This window comes from Canis lupus, chromosome 20, assembly GCF_011100685.1.
Source record: "Canis lupus familiaris isolate Mischka breed German Shepherd chromosome 20, alternate assembly UU_Cfam_GSD_1.0, whole genome shotgun sequence".
NCBI lineage: Eukaryota > Metazoa > Chordata > Mammalia > Carnivora > Canidae > Canis > Canis lupus.
This window is the reverse complement of record NC_049241.1, coordinates 50,753,917-50,772,974: the sequence shown is the minus strand read 5'-3', so window position 1 is coordinate 50,772,974 and position 19,058 is coordinate 50,753,917. Positions and strand designations below refer to the sequence as shown.

Genomic DNA, 19,058 nt, shown 5'->3' with positions numbered 1-19,058 from the left:
CAGTGGCGGCGAGGCGGAGCGTGGCCGGCAGGCGGCGCTGCCCGGCTCGGCCTTGGCCTCGGCCTGCGCGTCGGCAGCGGCGGCGGCGGCAGCGGCGGCGGCCTGGGCCCGGGCGCGGCGGCGGCGGCGGCGGCGGCGGCGGCGGCGGCGGCGGGGCCTGGAGCCGGATCTAAGATGGCAGCGGCGGCGGCGGCGGCGGGGCCGGGCGCGGGCGGCGCAGGGGCGGCGGTCCCGGGCAGCGCGGGGCCCTGCGCGGCCGTGTCCGTGTTCCCCGGCGCCCGCCTCCTCACCATCGGCGACGCGAACGGCGAGATCCAGCGGCACGCGGAGCAGCAGGCGCTGCGCCTCGAGGTGCGCGCCGGCCCGGACGCGGCGGGCATCGCCCTCTACAGCCGTGAGTGCGGGGCCCCGGGGCCGGGCCGAGCGCGGGGGCTCCCACGAGGCCGGCCGGGCGGGGGGCGCGGGGCCCCGAGGGTGAGGGGCCCTGAGCCGTGGGGGCCCGCTGTGGGGTCCGCGGCGCCGGGCCGAGGGAGCCGGGAGCGGGGGCCCCCAAGTGAGGGCAGCGCAGGAACGATGTCAGGGGCAGAGAGGCAAGAGGGCGTGCGTGGCGGCCAGAGGTGAGGTGCCCCGAGTACGGTGGGAAGCGGGAAATGGGGGAGTGAGGGCCCTGAGATTGGGAGGGGGTGGGCAGGAAGTGGGGGGCCCCGCGGGGAAGGTGAATTCGTAGCCAGCGGGGGGTGTGGGGGCTGGGAGGGGAGGGGAGGGGGCCCGGGGTGTGGGAGAGGTGGGAGTCCCCGGGGGCGGGTGTGGCCGCCCGAGGGAAGGAGGGAGGGGTGTGGGCAGCCTGTGGCCACCTCTCGGGACTCCCGGGAGTGCCGAGGACAGTTGGAAAGTGGTGCCCGGCCCGGGGCGGCCTGGAGGACCCGCTTCCACCCCCCGGGAGCGTTCTTGGCGTTCTGGACCCCCGTGTGGGAAACTTCTAGACGTGGGGAGAGGGCCCAGGCACGGCAGGGTGGCGCGAGCCGCTGGATGTGCTCCTGGTGGAAACGTGGAAGGGTAGGGCTCCTTCTTGATGTCCGGCTCCGGAGTGAGAGGTAACAGCCCCCGCCCTCGCCACGGCCCTCCCAGTGTTTCTTTTTGGGGATGTGAGAGGCTTGGTTACATTTTCAGAGGCTAGTTTCAAAGCTGACATTTCGGTGGGGAAAAAAAAATCACAAATGTGTTTGCCAAGGCCCCTGAGTCTTTGTGGTTCATCCTTTTTTCTTTCTGTTACTCTTTCCTATCTGTTCTCTCTGATTCCCGATTTGCTTGTTCACATTTTGCTATACTGTTTCATTCAGCTTTGTCTCAGGGTTTCTTGCACTGATGCTCTGGGAGCCCCTGAGGAGGCCTTTCCTGGCCCTGGCCTGTGTGGATATTTTGCCACTTTGGGAAGGGGGTGGTGGGAAGGAAAGTGTGTAGAGCAGTTGGTTCGCACAGGGTTCTCCCTGCACCCCTATTGGAAAACCCAAACTTAAGGACTTGCGCCTACATCCCACGTGTCACACCTCCTTTTGCTGGGGCAGAGCTGGGTTTCCTGGGACCACATGAGGAGAGGGCGGAAGAGTGTCTCAGGTGGGCATTAGAGCTCAGGACAGGCACTTAAGCTCTATCTTAGGCTCAACAGGATCTCCCAGATGATAAGCATGGCCATTCATTCGGCAAACATTAATAAAGAATAAAGATGGGCAGCCTTTCTCCAACTGGGGTCCCAGGCGCCAATCCTCAAAGCAGTTCCAGGGACAGTCGGGTTTTTTTGTTTTGTTTTTTTAATTTTTATTTATTTATGATAGTCACAGAGAGAGAGAGAGAGAGAGAGAGAGAGAGAGGCAGAGACACAGGCAGAGGGAGAAGCAGGCTCCATGCACTGGGAGCCCGATGTGGGATTCGATCCCGGGTCTCCAGGATCGCGCCCTGGGCCAAAGGCAGGCGCCAAACCGCTGCGCCACCCAGGGATCCCGACAGTCGGTTTTTCTTTTGTAAATAGCTTCTTTTGATTTCTGGACGGTTTCTGATTTATAGAATTATTGGGGACATAGTACAGAGAGTTCTGTTATACTGCACACCTGGTGTGTCCTGTGCTTGACACCTTACTACAGGAGAGTGTTCACATTTTGTGTTTTTGTTGTGTGGGTAATCTTGTTGTTACTAGTTGTAAAGATAACATTCTCTTTTAGAGGTAATTCATAACTGAAGCATTTGTAAGGAGGAGAAAGTCCACGTTTCTCAGATTGAGATCCTCAGTCAGGGATGACATAGTCTCAGGGGTCTGAAGGGATTTTTTGTTTCCCCCTTTTATGCTCAAGTAGCATTGATGTGGGGCTGAGAACGTGGGTTCTGGAGTCAGCTGATCCTGGTTTTGTTCGTTTGTCAGGGTTACCGTGACAAACGTGATGGCTTACAATACAAGGAATGTATTCTCTTAACAGTTTATAGCCTGAAGTCTGAAATGAAAGTGTTGGTAGGGTCACACTCCTTCCAGAAACACTGGAAGAGAATCTCTTCTTACCTCAAACAGCTTCCTCTGGGTCTAGGTGTTGCTTGGCTTTTGTCAACAGAACTCCAGTCTCTGCCTCTATCTTCACATGGCCATCCTGCTGTGTCTCTATGTCTTTTCCATAAGGATACCTGTCATTGGATTTAGGGTGAGCCCTAAATGATTTTATCTTTTTAAAAAAGTATTTTATTTATTTATTCATGGGAGACAGAGAGAGAGAGAGAGAGAGAGAGAGGCAGAGAAATAGGCAGAGGGAGAAGCAGGCTCCATGCAGGGAGCTGGATGCGGGACCCGATCCCAGGACTGCAGGATCACGCCCTGAGCCGAAGGCAGACGCCCAACTGATGAGCCACCAGGCATCTCATGATTTTATCTTTGAGAGTCTTTTTTTTTTTTTTTTTTTTTTTTTGAGAATCTTAATTACATGTACAAAGACCCTTTCTTCTCTATATGCCACTTTCACAGGTTTGGGGGAGGGGGGAGTGGCATTAGGGTTTGGACAAAATTTTTTTTTTCATTTTTATTTATTTATGATAATCACACAGAGAGAGAGAGAGAGAGAGGCAGAGACATAGGCAGAGGGAGAAGCAGGCTCCATGCACCGGGAGCCTGATGTGGGATTCGATTCCGGGTCTCCAGGATCGCGCCCTGGGCCAAAGGCAGGCGCTAAACCGCTGCGCCACCCAGGGATCCCTTGGACAAATTTTTTTCGGGTCTACTACGTGGAGTAGATCGGTGCCCTACTATCTATGAGTTTTCATGCCTCAGTTTGTTTATCAGTAGAATGGGGGTAATGGCAGGACTTTGTGGCATAGAGTGTGTTTGCTCAATAAACAAATCCTTTTTTTTTTTGGTGGTAGCACCTGCTCCCATTAGCAGGCTGGGGCTGGCAATGACCTCAGAGTTGGCTGAGTTACTGCTCAGGGTGAGGCAGCATTGGTTCTTGAGCAGGCATGGAGACCGGGGTGCACAGGGAGCGATTGCTCTGAAGTGTGCTGGGGGAGTGTAGACAGCCAGGGCAGAGGTGTGGGGCTGCATTCTGCTCCTGCATCTGAGAGCGCAGGCCTGGCCTGCTGGGTGGGGGGTGCTAGCTAGCAGTGCCTTGGAAAAAGACAGAGATGGCCCAGCCACTGCAAGGATGTTCAGGGATGTGGCAGCTGGGTAGACCAGGGGCACTTGGGGCCTGCTAGGAGCTCTAGGCTTTTTCTTGGGAGGAACTTCCTTCCCCAGCCTCCACATTTTCCAGTCTGGACCCTCTGGGACCTGATGGCTTTGGCCAGATGAGAAGGCATCAGGAGCCCTGTTCTGCTCACCTGTCCCACATGAGGCAGGGTCCCATGAGCTGTGTGTAACTACAGACCCCCGGGAAGCAAATCTGTGTAGGTAGGGACAGGGACGTTGGCCAAGACACGAATCTCCACATGCCTCACGTGGGAGGTGAGCCAGAGGTATGCTTGGGTGCTGGTGAGGGTTCTGGACACAGAGTCTGGCTGGTGTGGGTCACTGGCTATGTGGCCTTGAATGAGCCGTTTCACCTCCCTGAGCCTGTTTGCTCACCTCTAGCAGCACCTCCCTGTGTGCAGCCTCAGTTTTCTCCTCGGCTATGGGAATGTTATCACTTGGGACCCAGAAATTTGGGTGAAGTGGACCATGGAAGTGTGGAGCAGGGGGTGTCTGGCAGTAAGCGGTCAGTGTTGCTGTAGATTTTATTGGTGGTGTGGTTACTGGCATGGAGTGAGGAAGAGCTGGCTTTTCTTGGAGGGAGCCCCTTAGGCCGCAGGGCTGTCCAGTTGCTCTCTTGCACCCCTAGCAGGTAGAAGGGGAACCCCGGGGCTGCAAATGGGGGTGGGGGTGGGGAGAGGAATGTGGGTGGCAGATACACAGCCCTGTTCCTTGACGTCTCCACTGTCCCACGTGAGAAGGATGACAGCTGCAGTAGGGCCCGCCCCAGTCCCCTTCCCATGAGTGATGACCCTCCCTACCCTCCTTGCCACCTGAAGTCCCCCTGGCCAGTGGCCATGGCATTGGCTGAATGGCAGCTACCAAAAGCAGGCTGTGTTCCCTGGGCAGAGGCGCAGACTTCCCGAGCCTTCAGGAAGCCCTGGCACGGCCGCTGGAGTTCTTGGACACCCGGGCGCCCGCCCTTTGGCAGAAGGCAGCTTCTCGGGAAGCCCGTTGTGGGGCGGCCGAGGCAGAGAGCAGAGCAGACTCTCAGTTCCTCAGGCCCCCAGGGTCCTTTCTGGAGATGACTGTGTCACTTGTCTTTCTTGGTCAGTGCGAGTCAGTTTGCCTGATTCTGTGGGCTCTCCCCGCCCCCTGGGCCAGGAAGAGGTATAGGGCAGGCCTGGTGAGGGGGGGCTAAATTTCGGTTTGTGGGGGGCTGGCCAGGGTGTGGAAACCCCAGAGAAAAAACCCTTTGTAAAATCAATGTGAAGAATGGCCTGCTGCCATAGACCCCGGAGCTCTCCAGACTTCCTCCCATCACAGTTTTGGGACCCCCACCCCCCCATCCCCAGGTGGCAGGGAGAGAGGGGACAGGGACAGAGGATTTTGTCACACACCCAGGCTTTAGGACCTTCGGTATCAAGCTGGGGTGACAACCCAGAAAGTTAGTAACAGTGGGAAGGCCCTCACGTTCCAGTGGTGCTACTGCCTGCTGTCATTTTATTGAGCACTTACTGGGTGCCGGCTCCGAGTGAACCTGTATTGATGTTTGACCTTGAGGGGGGCAGCCGGGGGAAGGGTAAGAGCAGAAATCAGAGCCTGTGGGCAAAGTGGTGTCTGAGCCAGAGCAGGCCTGTGGCTTCTGTGTAAACAACTGAAGGGAGCTTTGTACGTTTTTGAAGGGTCTATCCCAAAAAACCCCCAACAACTGAAGTCAGAACATTTAAGTGACACAAATTGTGTCTGGCAAAACCTGAAATGCTTCTTGCTGGCCCTGGACAGAAAAATCTTGTGGACTCCCTGGGGATAAACGAATGAAGCAGGCAGGAGGAGGGGGATACTGTGGGAACTTGGCCCCAGCCAGGGGCCAGGGTCGCCAGATCTGCCACAGCCCTTTTTTTTTTTTTTTTGCCACAGCTTTTAAGAGAAACCGAAAAGCCTTGCTTTGTGTATATCTGTTTGTTTTGACTGTGAAGTGTCCTGATCACTCAGGCCGGATAGGGTACCCTTTCTGGGCTCTGTGGGCCAGGTAGCCTGACAGGTGTAGCCCTTGCTGTGTGTTACCACTTAGAATAGTCCTGAGCGGTCAGGGACGCCACTCCCATTTTACTGGTGCAAAAACAGGTGAAAGGGCTTGACCAGGTGACATGGCTAGCCTGCAGGAGGGCTGGCTTTCAAGGTCACTGCTCTTGGACCTGCTCATTGTTTTAGTTCAGTGCAAAAAGGTGGTCAGGATTCAATTTATTCATGCAGAACAGAGATCCAGAGTGGCAGTGGCTTGAACAACAGGGCGTTTTCTTTATTGTGCTGTCACGCTCAAGTCTGGAGGGCGGCAGACCAGTGCTGGTGTGGAGGCTTTTTGCTTTTAGAAATTCCTTGGACCCGGGCCCTTCCAGCTAAGAATCCCCCTTCCCCATTTCTAGGGTGAGGTCCTGTCATCATGCATCAACATGGCAGCTGGAGCCTTTGCCCACATAGAAACTGTTACCCCAGTTTCCAGGCAGCAGGATAAAGAAAGGGAGAAAGGTGCCAAGGGCACGGGCCAGCTGTCTGTCAAGGAAAGTTCCCAGGAGCTGGCTCTGGGCACTTCTGCTTTCATCCCACTGGCTAGAATGCAGTCCTGGGGCCACCACTAGCTGCAAGGGAGGCTGGGAAATGTAGTCTGTGGTCTGTCTGAGCGGTCAGCTGAGCTCAGCTCAGCTAATTTCGGGGCTTCTCTTTCCCTAGGAGAGAGGACAGACCCTGGGAGATGCTGTCACCTTGGTCACAGTAGATAGGATGTGGATGTAGCCAATGTTGGGAAGGGTATTCCTGGAGCGTTCAAGTGGGGCTGGGGGGCAGTAGCCTGGCGTAGGGCCGAGGGGTCTCTTCTCAAGCTTGAAGGAGCCATGGGGAGGGCAGCAAGGTCAAGCCCAGGTGACGTTTTACAAACCACAGGGCCTTTTCCTGCGTGTGATCAGGAGCTGGCTGCCATCTTTCACGAGGGGGACTACATATAAAATGTTACTTCTGCAGACTGCTCTGACAACAGGTTACGTGTAGATGGGAGCAGGGAGAGAGAGGCCTGTGGAAGCTTCCAGACTAGAGAATGCAACAGGAATGTAACTGAATAGTTTCACCTTAGCCTGCCCTAGAAGTGTGTCACAGAACAAAAGGTGAACTCTGCCCCGGGCAGAGGCCATGACCCATCGCCAGGCCTTGTGAGTGACCTACCTGCCCTCGGGTTTGCTTCACTCTGTGGTGAGAGTAAAAGTAGACCCCCGGTATTTTTTAAATTGTGTGATTTCACGTCGAAATCAGACTTCGTACTTGTGAAAACTCAGAAGGGCTGGCAACCCTGGGCCTGTGCACCTTGAGGCTGAGCCGGCCAGCAGGGGCCCCTCTGGAAGGGCCGTGATGCCCCAATTTGCCCCAGAAGTCCCCCTCCTGCTTGTCGCCGCCCCAGCACAGAGGCTTTGTGCCAGTAGCCATTTGTCCTTGCACTTGCAGTGGTTGGTTTCTTAAAATAGAGAGGCATTTCTGTGAACCCAGGCTGCCCTTGGGTGTGGGACAATGTTCCCTACCCTTAGCTGGCACCCTCCTTCGGCCCTGGGCCCCTTCCTCCAGGCCCCAAGTGTGAGCCCTGTGGAGGTGAGGGCTGTTACCTGGAGCCCTAAGCTGACCTGGCTTCCAGCCCCAGATCCCGGCCACTGCCCATCTGCCAACCCCTTTGCCTCCCCTCTGCCCACCCAAAGCCCCTTACTGGCAGCCTGGAAATCCAGAAGTTCTGAAAGCCTCACTTGCTGCTCCTTTGACAGCAAAACCTAACCCGACCCAAACTCTTATGTTGGCAAAATCCCACCCGAGCTGCCACACAGGGCTCCTTCTAATCTCTGCGCATCCAATTTAGTATGACCATTCACCCCTTTTGAGGTTGTTGGGGCCCGTATCTGAGGTCACAGGTGCACAGTGGCCAGCGCTGTGAGTGGCACCTGGCAAACACGCACCGTGTCACATGTGGGGGTCTGGCCAAGGTGAGCGTGCAGGGCCTTTGGACAGAGGGAGGGTGGCGGGAACTGACGGATGATCCGTGGTGTGAGGCCTCTGACCAAGTTGGGTTTGGCAGAATGGGAAAAGTTGGGGAACCTTCCCTGGCAGGCGCTGTTCCTTTCCTGGGGAGCCCTCTCTGTCTGGGATCTGCTCCCCAGCTGCAGAGGTGCTGAATCTGCCAGGACAAACGGGAAGTTCCCATCCTGCAGAGGGCGGGCTGGAGGTTCCAGGCCTGGGACAGACCTGCTGCTCCCTGTGGAGAGTGAGGCTGCGGAGGGGCTTCAGGTGGCTCTGAGACGGTGTCTTGATCTCAAATCCTTGATGGTCCCTGGGAGGAGGAGGGGTGCTGTGTGTCCCATGATGCCCTGAAATTGCATGCAGTTTCGCATAAGGCTAGAGAGACAAGGGTCAGTGTTGTGACCTTGGACCAGCCTCCTTGAAAAAAAGGAGAAAAGGGGGTGACAGTGGCACCTCTCCGGAAGGAACACACTGAAAATTCTTCCTCATGCGTATGTCTGATACACCGTGGCCGTGGCGTTGCTGTTGGTTCTCTGTGCGTTTTTCTGGGGAAAGGCTCCCAGCTTTTGGTCCCCCTCACAGGGATGTGTGACACGAGGAAGTGACGGTGCCTGGAGGATAGCAGTGAATTGAGGAGTGAGGTGGATGCCTCTCTGGCTGCTAAGGAGTGGGGGTGGTCAGTGGGAAGGATGGAGGCCCTGGGCCTGTCAGGCCAGGGTGCGGCTCTCATTGGGCAGGAAGAGAGGTCGGCAGCGGCTGTCAGAGCGAGTGAGAGCCACGGGGAGGTCACTGGGTTTCTGGTCCGGAGGGATGGCTCCTTTGGAAGGCTGGGTGGGGGGGCAGACAGACAGCAGGTGGTGGGAGGTGGGATGGTGGAGTGTCCAGGAGAGGGGAGGGAGGGAGAGGGCCCCCAGGACCTACCAATAGTTCTTTGAAGATGGAGAGACCTGACCTTCTCTATCCATCCAACCACAAACGTGTATTGGGCGGGGGACTTGCTGTCTTTTTATTGTGGTAGGGTACCTTGGCGTCTCTCTTTAAACAACTAGCAAAAACTGAGCACCTGCCATGTGCCAGTTACTGTTTTAAGAGCTGGGGATATGGTGACACCCCAACCCCAAGATAAGCACATGCTCCCACTTTTGCCGGTCTGGGGTGTTGTGTGACAGGCGCTAAGTCAGCAGTCACTTACACGCAGGTTGTACTTAGTGGTCAGTGCCCTCCCCAAGAAAGTGAACCACCTAGAGGCTTGAAAATGCTGTGGAGGGCGGAGGGGGTTGGGGCTGGGCAGAGTGGGCCTCTGCTGGGGTGGGGCAGCAGGGCTTATGGGAGAAGAGCAGATACAGTCAAAGGAGGGTGTGGTGGGGCCTAGGCCTGACGCCTTGCCTCTGCATGACCTCTCTGTGCCTGTTTCTTGGGCTGTAAAATGGGGATCTTGATGGCATCTACCTCAGAGGGTTGTTGTGAGTTAATAGAAGTGTTTAGGGGCACCTGGGTGCCTCAGTTGGTTAAGCTTCTGTCATTGGCTCAGGTCATGATCCCAGGGTCCTGGGATCAAGCCCTGTATCTGGCTCCCTGCTTAGCAGGAAGTCTGCATCTCCCTCTGCCTCTGCCACCTGCTCACTCTTCGGCCCACGCACTCTCTCTCTCTCTCTCAAATAAATAAATACAATCCTTAAAAAAAAATAGAAGTAGTTAAAAATCATGCCTACTGTCCAGCAAGCCAGAGTGAGCCCATGGGCCTGGCCTGGCCAAGGGCAGCCAACTGCCCCATGTGGTTGGAGCAGGATGTGTAGGGGGGAAGGGAGGCCTCACAAGGGGGTCGGTGGTTTATTCCAAGAGTGTTGGCGGGTGGTGGGGGGGTGGAGTGACACCTGTGGTTGTGTCTGGGCTCAAGCCCAATTTTGTTCCCTGTCCTTTCCTAGCAGGGTGATCCTGGTGAATGACTCAGTACCCTGAATATCAGCTTCCTTGTTGGTGGGGAGGCACCACTGAGGGGCTTGGCTGGTGGCGGGTGGCCTAGGTGGTAGTGGACATCTGTGCCCGGACTGTAGGCATAGCTCTGCACAAGCCAGACACGATCTCCACCCCACGTACTCCCAGTCTTGGGGAATGGAGAGAAAGTAGACAAAGAACCCCGTCTCCCCGCTGCAGGGGGATGTGGCTCAGGAGTCAGCCTGTAGAGAATGGCAAGCAGAGGAATAAGCTTGCGGGCGAGAGGCCTCTGGCCGGAGAGGGTTGAGTTGGAAAGGAGGGAACTCCTGGGCACAAGGGGGCAGTGGCTCCGGGGCTAGCTGGGCCCGCAGCGTCCCTGGGGCAGTCGTCCTGCTGTCCTGGGTCCCTGTCTCTGCATTCCCTGGCTGGTATGAATGTTCTCTCTTCCCCCTCCGGGACTGCAGCCACCCTCTCTGGAGGTCATGGTTGGTATAAGCGGTGGAGCCTTACCTTGATGTGACCTTGTGACTCTGGTTAAATGATTGCAGTTCAGCTTCCAATTCCTCCTGAAGATGGAGAGGGCAGTTTGTGGGTTGGTGTTAGCCCAGCACACAGCAGATGAGTAACACACAGCGTAAGAGGTCGTTGGTCTAAATCTGCTGTGGTGTCTGGCCGGGAAGGTATGTCCCAGGTGTAGGCAGCCAGTGCCCGGGGATTATAAAGCCCTGGGACAGTGAGGGCTGGGAGGAGCACGCGGTGGCCTTGAGATCCTGCCCCACCCGACCTGGTCCCTGATGACTCAGGAGGGCACCCCTGCCCCTTCGTGTACCAACCCTCCTGCTTTTCTCACTTCAGGGACCTGCTTGGGAGGCCTCAGGATTCAGGGTTGTAGGCACCGTGTAGGGTGGGGCCATTGGCACCTTCATACCTGCCCCGAGATGCCCTGAGACACCTGCTCCGACTTTTGGTTAAAGAATCTGGAGTTCCCGACTTTCCCTGCCCCCACTCCCTTTGTTTCCTGAAAACCAGTTCTATGAAGGAAATTGAGACCAGGCTTTCCCTGGGCCTGCAGGAGTTGGATCTGGAGACTCTGTGGCCTCATGTTATTCTTTTAATTACTTATTTTAATTGTTGTTTAATCAGCACCCACAGATGCCCAAGCCTTGGGTGTTCTGTTCGGTGCATTTGACAGTTGCATGCACACATAAAACTGCCCCCCCCACCCAGGCCAGACCTAGAACTTGTCGTGTCCCCCCACCCCGCCAGCTCTGGGTTCTTTTTGTTCTGTCAGGTGGAGCCTTCTTGGAAACAAATCCAGACTGGTTTGGGGGAGGGGGCTCGGTCTCCTCCCTGCCCCCACTCCTTGCACAGAGAGAGGGAACCCCCTTTTATTCCCTCTTTTTGTGTGTGTCTTTCAAGCAATTCATCACCCACGGCTTTGGCAAGAGCAGGTCTGGGCTGTTTTTCTTTAAAATTGTTGGCGGATTTGCTTCCCCGCTAATTGCGTTCGTGTGGCTGGGGTTCGTTTTCGCTGGGTACGTTACACATGTACAAGCGGAATGGTTTCATGTGTGGAAACCTGGCTGACGACACGGGTGCAGGTGACATTCTGGGTGAGGACAGTGGAGGGGCCCCTGGCAGATCAGCGCTCTAATGAGAAAGGGGCACTCTCATGATCCCCTCCAGGGGGCATGTGAATAAATAATCACAGACAGATTGGGGGGCCTCTGCAGAACCGATAGGGACATTCCAGAAAATTGGCCACATTCTTCCTTGAGCTGGAGGGGAAGGCAAAGGCTGGCTGCAGTTTCCAGGCCTGCTGTGTGCCCTTTGGGGGCCCTCCACAGAACCTGGCTCCACTCTGAGCCCTCTGTGTAACCAGAGGTTGGATTCCCTGGTGTTGGATGGTCTCCCTGCCTCCCTGGGTGGGGGGACACCGACAGCGGGATGCCTGGCTCTGACTCACCCCTTATTCCCAGCCCCCATGCCCTGCTTATCAGCGCGTCCAGGGCCTTCCTGAGCACGAGCACGAGCATGTGCCAGGCAGGCACTGTGCCAGGCACTTTACGTTCATTGATTCGCCTAACCATCAGAACAGCCCCGAAGGGCCTGCTGGCCGCTGTGTACAGTTGGCACAAGGGTGCTGGGCAGAGGTGTGAGTGGGGGTGAAACCAGCCCATTCTGTGCTCCCCAAGCCATGCACACCCTGCAGGGAGCCCCGGCAGCCACAGCGCCTTCCCCTGGTTTATAAATGAGGAAACTGAGGCATTCGGTGGCAGGTTGCAGCTGGGCTAGCAACCCAGGTTTGGCTCTGGTGCCTCCACTGGGCCCCGCCTCTTTTCAGGTGCTGGTGAGGCGTCAGTGCCGTGAGGATTTAGCCCTGCATGTTGACGGTGCCCACCGGCCCCCTCTGGTCCTCATCCTGTGTCAGGGAAGTGGCCCTGAGGGCTCTTCTGGGGCCCGGAGCCAGTCTTTCCTCATTCTTGCCTCGTTACTGATTCCATTATGGGGTGAGGTGGCCTCTGTCCCCTCTCTCCTGGGCCTCATCTGGAGTCCAGTCTGCTGAGGCGGCCTGAGGGCGAGGGTGGCACACATGGCCCTCCCTGGTCTGATCCTACCCTGCGCAGCCTGCTGTGGGGCCGTAGGGGCTCCCTGAGCCCCAGGGGCCTGGCAGAGGGGCCGCTCCCAGTGGCGGAGCCCCAGGGTACCCTGTTTCACCTCTGCGCCAGGGGTGAGACCTCTTCAAGGTGGCTCCTGGCGACTCCGAGTCAGCTCGGCCCCTGGGCTGCAGATTCCTCTCTCTGTCATCCTAGCCAAGGCCCCGGCCCCATCCTCCTGCCTCTTCCCGTTTGGCCTTTCTGGAGCCACCCTGGTCTATGGGTTGAAGCCCCTCAGGTGGCCCCAGGGCAGAACCCCCAGGAACCACAGCCTGGCTGGCTGGGCTTCCCTCGCTGAGCACTGTGGTGACGGGGACCAGAATGTGCGCTGCTGTCCTCGCCGCCTCGAGGGTTGGGCTTCCCTGCAGCCCGGGTCCTCCCGCTGCCCTGCTCCATGCCTCGCTCCAGCCCTGCCTTCCAGGCCTCTCTGTGTGTCCCTTCTGCCAAGGGCCTCCCTGCCCACCCTCAGCTCCTGCTGTCAGTGTGGTGGAGGCCTTTGGTGACCCCTCCCAGCCCTCAGAAGCCAGCTCCAGCGCCTCCCTGTTGTGGTGGCTCAGGGGGATGGCGCCTGCTGCCCAGCAGCCAGGCCTGGTTCTGCTGGGGCCCAGAGCCCACGTCCTTCCCAGTGGATGCTGGCGTGGGCTTTGCCTCTTTCACAGGATGCTGGGTCCCCAGCTAAGCTGCCCTGGGCGTGTCATCTCTGTGCCTCGGTTTCCTCTCGAAAGAAAGGTGGTCGGGAGCACTAACTGAGGCCCCACGCGTCGTCAGGTGTTTGCCCAGTATCTGGTGCGTCATGGCTTCAAAGCCCCGACTGGAGGAGGGCCCGGAGGGGGAGGCCAGTGGCCCACCGTGGCTGGGGCTGCTGGTTTTGTTGCTTTGCCCGCACCCCCCCCCTTACTCGTTCAGCCCCAGCTTTCAGGGGCCAGGGAACCCTGGCGCACATCTGCTGTCCCTTTTGTAGCTCACAAAGCCCGCAGCTGATTAGCATGGATGGGGGAGACATTTGCATGTAATAGCTCCCGCCCAGTCGGTGCCCCTGGTACTCTTTTCAGAAAAGCCAAGCCCTTTCTTTGTCTGCTCCTTCTTTTCTTGGGGTTGCCCTTCTGTACACCCCATAGTTAGACTCCGTCAGACCCAGTGCTGCAGGGTCCTTCTCCTGCCCGTGGCTGGCCTGGGGCTGAGAATGGTGCCTCAGTCTTGCTGGGGTGCCACTGTGACAAGCCGCCCGAGGTGGGATCCCAGCCGTAGCTGGGGAGGCCTGTAGACCAAGTGGTGCCAGGGGCCTAGGGGGTCGTACTCCCCCTCCCCCCCAGCCAGATGGACCCTTTTCCGTCTTCCCCACTGCCTCTGCACCTCCCCAGGGTCCTGTCACCCTCTTGCAGTGTAGTTTGGAAAGTTTCCTCCTCAGAAGCAGGTATTCTTGGGGCCCCTCCCAAAATAGACCCACCTTTTGGATTTTGCAAGCTGCCCTGTAAATTACCCACCCTGCCACCGACTAGGAGCCTGTTTGTGCCCGCAGAGGTGGCTTACTGCTGAGTCCTTGTGTGTATTCTCAAAGGAACAAAGGATGGTACGGTCAACACTGTGCACCCCCATCCCTACTTGACTAAAGAAACCGCTGCTGATAGAACCGAGGGCCCCCATCTCATCTCCTCCTGGGGGGGGTGGCACCTGCAAGGAGGTGAGTCCCTTCCACTTGGTGCTCCTTCAGGAGGGGCCGTTGTGAGTTGCCCAAAGACCATCCTGGAACTTGCGAGGCCTAAACTGAAGACATTCCCAGGTGCTGTGTGAAGCTGGCCATGCTCTCTGCCTCGGCCAGATGGCTGCTCCCCTGTCCCCGAGGAGCGCTCAGTCCAGCTGGTCTGCTGGCCGGGTGGGGGCTGGGGGGTGGAGGCCAGAATTCTCTCCTGGATGCTACTCTTTGCCTCCGGCCAGAATGCCTTGGGGACAGGGCAACTGAAGTGGGCGTTTCGTACCAGTAACACCTGTGTACCCATGGGTCTTGGGCTGGACACGAAGGGGGCGTTAGTCCCTACGATAGTAGTGAGCAGTGTGCTAACGTAGCTTTCCAGGCATGAAAGCTGAGGCCTAGGTGTGGGGGGAGCGTGAGGTTCTAGGTGGCAGAGCCCGAGCCCAGATTCCAACCTAGTCTGATGTGAGCTGGAGTTCTGGGGATGTGCCTCACTGTGTGGCCTCCTTGATGTGGGGAGGAGGGCTTCCCTGGGTGACAGCTGCCTGGACTGTGGGCCTTGGTGCCCCTGGCTTAGACCTGAGTCTCCAGGGGTTGCTGCCCCTCCCCCATCACGCTAAGAGGGGTGTGGGCGTCAGTCAGCTCCGGCAGAGAGCCATTGCTGAGAGGTCAATGCCATCCATCGTCTGACCTTAGAAGGACCCTGGGGTCACAGCCCTTTCCCACTGTCTTGCCCCTCCAGCAGGTTGAGGGAGGTATGTGGTCAGACCTGCTCACTTTGGGGATACCCCAGAGGACTGGATTGGGCGCCGGGTCTACCCTGCCATCACCATGGCCTTTTGTCTGGTTATCTTTTGTGTTCAGGGTAGACATCTGAACATGAAAAGTCCTTCTCTTCCCTCCTAGTCCTGGCCTGTCCCCCCCCCCCCCCCGCCCCCATATCACCAGTCCTCTTCTGTGTGACCTTCCCACCTGGATTTTCAGGTGCACACAGGCCCAAGTGCATAAATCTCTCCCCAGGAGCCCGCTGTGCTGAAAGTTCTGCAGGGTTAAACAATGGGAGAGGAAGGGTGCCTGGCGCAGAGTCGTCTGCCTCCCTTCCAGAGGCAGCTACTGAAGTCATTTTATCAGTGTTTCTCTTGAGAAAAGCCCCCAGGCATGCAGTGCAGGCTTGCACCCCCCCCCCCCCCCCCCCCAATATTCTACCCTTGGCGCCTAGGTTTTACAGTTCTCTTTCTCTCACAGCCTCTGCCGGCTTGCTCCTGCTTGCACCTCATTCTCTGGTCACTGGGTGTTTGGGATTTCAGCTGCTTTAGACAGTCCCGGGTCTGGGTTTATCTTCACAGACACTGGCAAGTAGAATTATAGGATAAGCCCCCCACCCCGCCCCAAAGGGCTGGCAGTTGGGGTTCCTGGGGGTGGGGAGCCTCTGGCAGATGGCCCTGGAAAGATGCACAGACTGGAGCTGCCAGGGGGCCTGGCGCTCTGGGTGCCTGTGGGGAGGGCTGGGAGCCCCCCTTGGGCTGGACCGGGGCAGGGGAGCCCCAGGTGACCTCCTGGTCCTCAGACACCCCGGTACTGGGCAGCGGTGTGGAGCATCTCCCAGGACAGAGCTGGAGGAGCGGGCTTAGGTTACTGGGCTGAGAGGGAGGCCGGGCCAGGATAGGCTTCCCGGGATTGGGTTCTCTCCTAGAGTGGGGCTGATCTGCCGAAGCGCAAAGTGGCCGCTTCCGGCTGCTGAGTACTTGGTACTCAAACCGCCACCCTTACTGTTTCATGGCATCTGCGTGGTGAGGAGGGACTTTATCCTCTTTTTATCCTCACTCCCCGGATGAGGCTCCTGAGGTTGGGGGTGAAGGCAGGCAGGGGGGCGCCGATCAAGCTTCCAGGTGGGTCGTGTCCTATCACCCCGAGGGCTGTGTCATCGTCACCACTTGATAGATGAGGGAATGAAGGCCCACAATCACACAGTCGGAGGGTAGCGAGTTTGGGCCTGAACCCTGGTCTTCCTTGATGCCCGTCATTTTAATCGCTGCCCATGTTGGTCTTCCCTGCTGGTTGAGCCAAGGGTGACCTCTTTCCTCTCCCAGCCACAGGGACGCCACACCACAGAGGGATAGGGGGGAGCTTCTGGTGTCCAGAGTTTGGAAACTCGGCTACTGCTCCCAGGTCCTGGGGGCCTCTGAGACCCAGGAGGCTCTTTCAGGAAGGCTAGCCCTGCACCACCTGGAGCCTGACTTGGCTGGGCCACCACGTCCCTCCCCTCCCCCTGGGGGTTCCTACTGGTCCCTCTCACCCTGCCTGCTCCACAATGGCCCATCGGCCTCCCCCTGGCTCCCATGAGTGCTGGAGCTCAGGGCCAGGGTCTTGTTCACCTCTGGGCCCCCTGGGCTGCACTCTGCATGGAGGGGGCTGCAGACAAGAGCTGCCCACTGAGCCGATGCCCTGAGCAGAGAAGGTTGCAGCTAGATGAGCCCACAAAAGCACCTTGACTTTTCCGTGCCTCATCCTCCTTTTCACCTGCCTTTCTTGACAGTGGCATATTTTTCTCTGGAAGGTGCACAGCCTGTGTTTTGTTTGGGGGCAGGAGGTGATTTAGTAAAAGACCTCACATTTGGACAAGTGATTCTACCCACTGCCACCCCCCCTATGCCCCAAGTCTGCCAAGATAAATAGCTTTAATTAGGCCTCATTTGGTGGCTGTGATAGTTTCCCTGCTTGAGAGGCAAGGACTTGGAATGTGGCCCTTTCTCCTCCTGAGCTGGTGGCTGCTTTCCTGTCTTGTCCTCCCCCACCTCTGTTCTCCATGAACACCTTCCCTCGTCTTAACATGAGGATGGAAGGTTCCATGGGTGAGGAGTGGGGTGGGATGTAACTCCAGGCATTTGTCCTTCCACTGGGTCCCTCTGACCCAGGTCTGACCAGCTTGAAGGACCCAGTGACCTTCTGCATGTTCCATTACTGCTTGTTGCAGAGAGAAAAGGGAAGGAAGGCAGTGTGGGCAGGAAGATTATTATGTGGGTGCACGGGGCCCAGTGTCTTTGAGTGGTTAAGTGACCTTCCTGAGGTCACATGTGCTGTTGGGTCAGGGCCTGGGCACGTGGACCCCATTCCCTGGGGCCAGCATGCAGGTTAGCATCCCCCAAGTGCTCCCTTGGTTTGGGCGTTGTCCCAGCCACGTGCAGAGCCCTAGGTCTGTGCTTCACTGGGTCGTCAGATGCGGAGTGAGGGGGCATTAAGTCAGGACTTGCCATGTGATGGGGACCTGTTCAGGAAGTGCCTGAGGGCCTCAAGGAGGAGGTGGCAGGGACACAGGAGAAAAGAGGGGAAGTATGTCTTGCATCTCAGGAGCCACGGAGGCCAAAGATAAATCCTGCCCACAGTCTAGGGGTGGCGAAGGCCAGCCTGGCTCCACTGGGATCGTGGAGGAGGCTGCAGATGTTGACAGGAGCTTGTGAGCCCTGTGAGGAGTTTGTACTTGTTCCAGAAGGCTCTGGGAAACCATGGAGAGGTCTAAATAAGAGAAGGGCTACAGCAGATTGGCCACGTTAGACGCTGTGACTGGAAGGTGACGGAGTCCCACCATGTCTCCCCGGGACCATCTGGTTGGTGCCCCTGAGACAGGTCTCACTGAATCAGCCAACTCTTTGGAGCCCTCCTCCGAAGGCTGTGGGGTGGGCCCAGGGCCGATATGGTGAGCAGGGCATTCCCTTCAAGCCTGGGACCAGGGAGGCCCCTTTGCCTCAGGCTTCCCCAGATTCTGCTGCCCAGGGAGCCATCAAGGAGGAGGTGTCTGGGTCAGTTCTGTGATGAGTGGGTAGCAGGCAGCTTGTTCCCCACCGCCCCACAGCTCCAGGGAGCTGCTGGCTTCCCTTCTTCCATCATCTCCTGCCCAGCCTGCACCTGCTCCAGCCCTGTCCCCAAGACCCTCTCAGCACCCGGTCCCTCCAGGTGCTACCTATGGCTGTGGGAGTGGCTGGACCCCCGAGTCTCCTGAGACCCAGATTTGCCCCTCGGGCCCGGGAGTCTCACTCATCAACCTCCATGGCCATAGTCACACTGCTCTGGTCCCCTCATGCTCCCTGCCGGGCCTCTCTGAGGAGAAGTGTGCCTCCTGCCTCCTGGGTGTCTTGCGGACTCTCAGTACTGATGCTGAACACTTCCGATCACTGAGTGTGTGGGTGGGGGCCTCCCCACACCAGCTACGTGACCTAGAGTCACCTCCATTCTGACACTGCCTGCCTGGAGGTAGTGTCCCATCCCCACTGTCAGCCCCGAGTCCCGGCGTGTCACCTGTACTTCTTGCTCCCTGGCTGTGGATCTGGCGTTCCCAGGGCCTCCTCCTCAGAGCAGCTCACAGAGCTCAGGTTGACAGTTTACATTCCTGGATCAGTGGTTAATGTAAAAGGATAGAACTCAGGAGCAGCTGGATGGCAGAGATGCGCAGGGCAGTGTGTGGGGAAGGGGCGCCCCTCTCGCCCCTCCCCTCTCTCAGCAGCATCTACAGGTGCTCACCAGCCGGGAAGCTCTCTGAGCTCCATCCTGTGGGTTGTATTTTTATGGAGATTTTATTTCACAAGAATGATTAAGTCCTTGGCCATTGAAGGCCTAGGAGGGGGACCGGAAGTTCCAGCCCTCTAATTACTTGGTCCCCCTGGCAACTAGCCTCCATCCTTTCACGGGAAGTCACCTCATTAACAGAAACCCAAGTGGTCAAGGGATTTTGAATGCATCACAGAAGACACTTTTATTGTTCCTCTCACCTAGGGCATTCCCAGAGTTTCAGGAGCTCTGTGCCGCCTCTCTGTAATAAATCACAGTATCACTACCTCCTTTTCCCCCTGCCTTCCCAGGTGCCTCTTTCCCTCTTGCTGGAGAACTCCTCCACTCTCTGTCCCAGCAGGGCCAGGCACCGTCTCTAGGATCCTGCAGTGCCCTGGGTCCCCTGGCAGCAATGCCAGGGACTCCGCGATCATCCTCATCCCTCTGCCCCCACCCCTGGCTGTCCTCACTCCCTCTGGGATAGGGA

General features: G+C 57.6%; 1 protein-coding gene across 4 annotated transcripts in view; it reads left to right on the top strand.

The window, feature by feature from the left end:
* Positions 1–90: 90 nt before the first annotated feature.
* The window catches only part of CARM1 (coactivator associated arginine methyltransferase 1), a 44,108-nt gene continuing 25,140 nt past the window's right edge, over positions 91–19,058 (top strand). For 3 of the 4 annotated variants that reach the window (XM_038567269.1, XM_038567268.1, XM_038567267.1), the window contains exon 1: positions 91–394. In XM_038567269.1, coding sequence (XP_038423197.1) covers positions 175–394 — 220 coding nt within the window. In that variant the 5' untranslated portion in view covers positions 91–174. Of the gene's footprint in view, positions 395–1,057; positions 1,095–19,058 lie in introns of those variants that run through there. The other variant, XM_038567270.1, reaches the window with a different exon arrangement.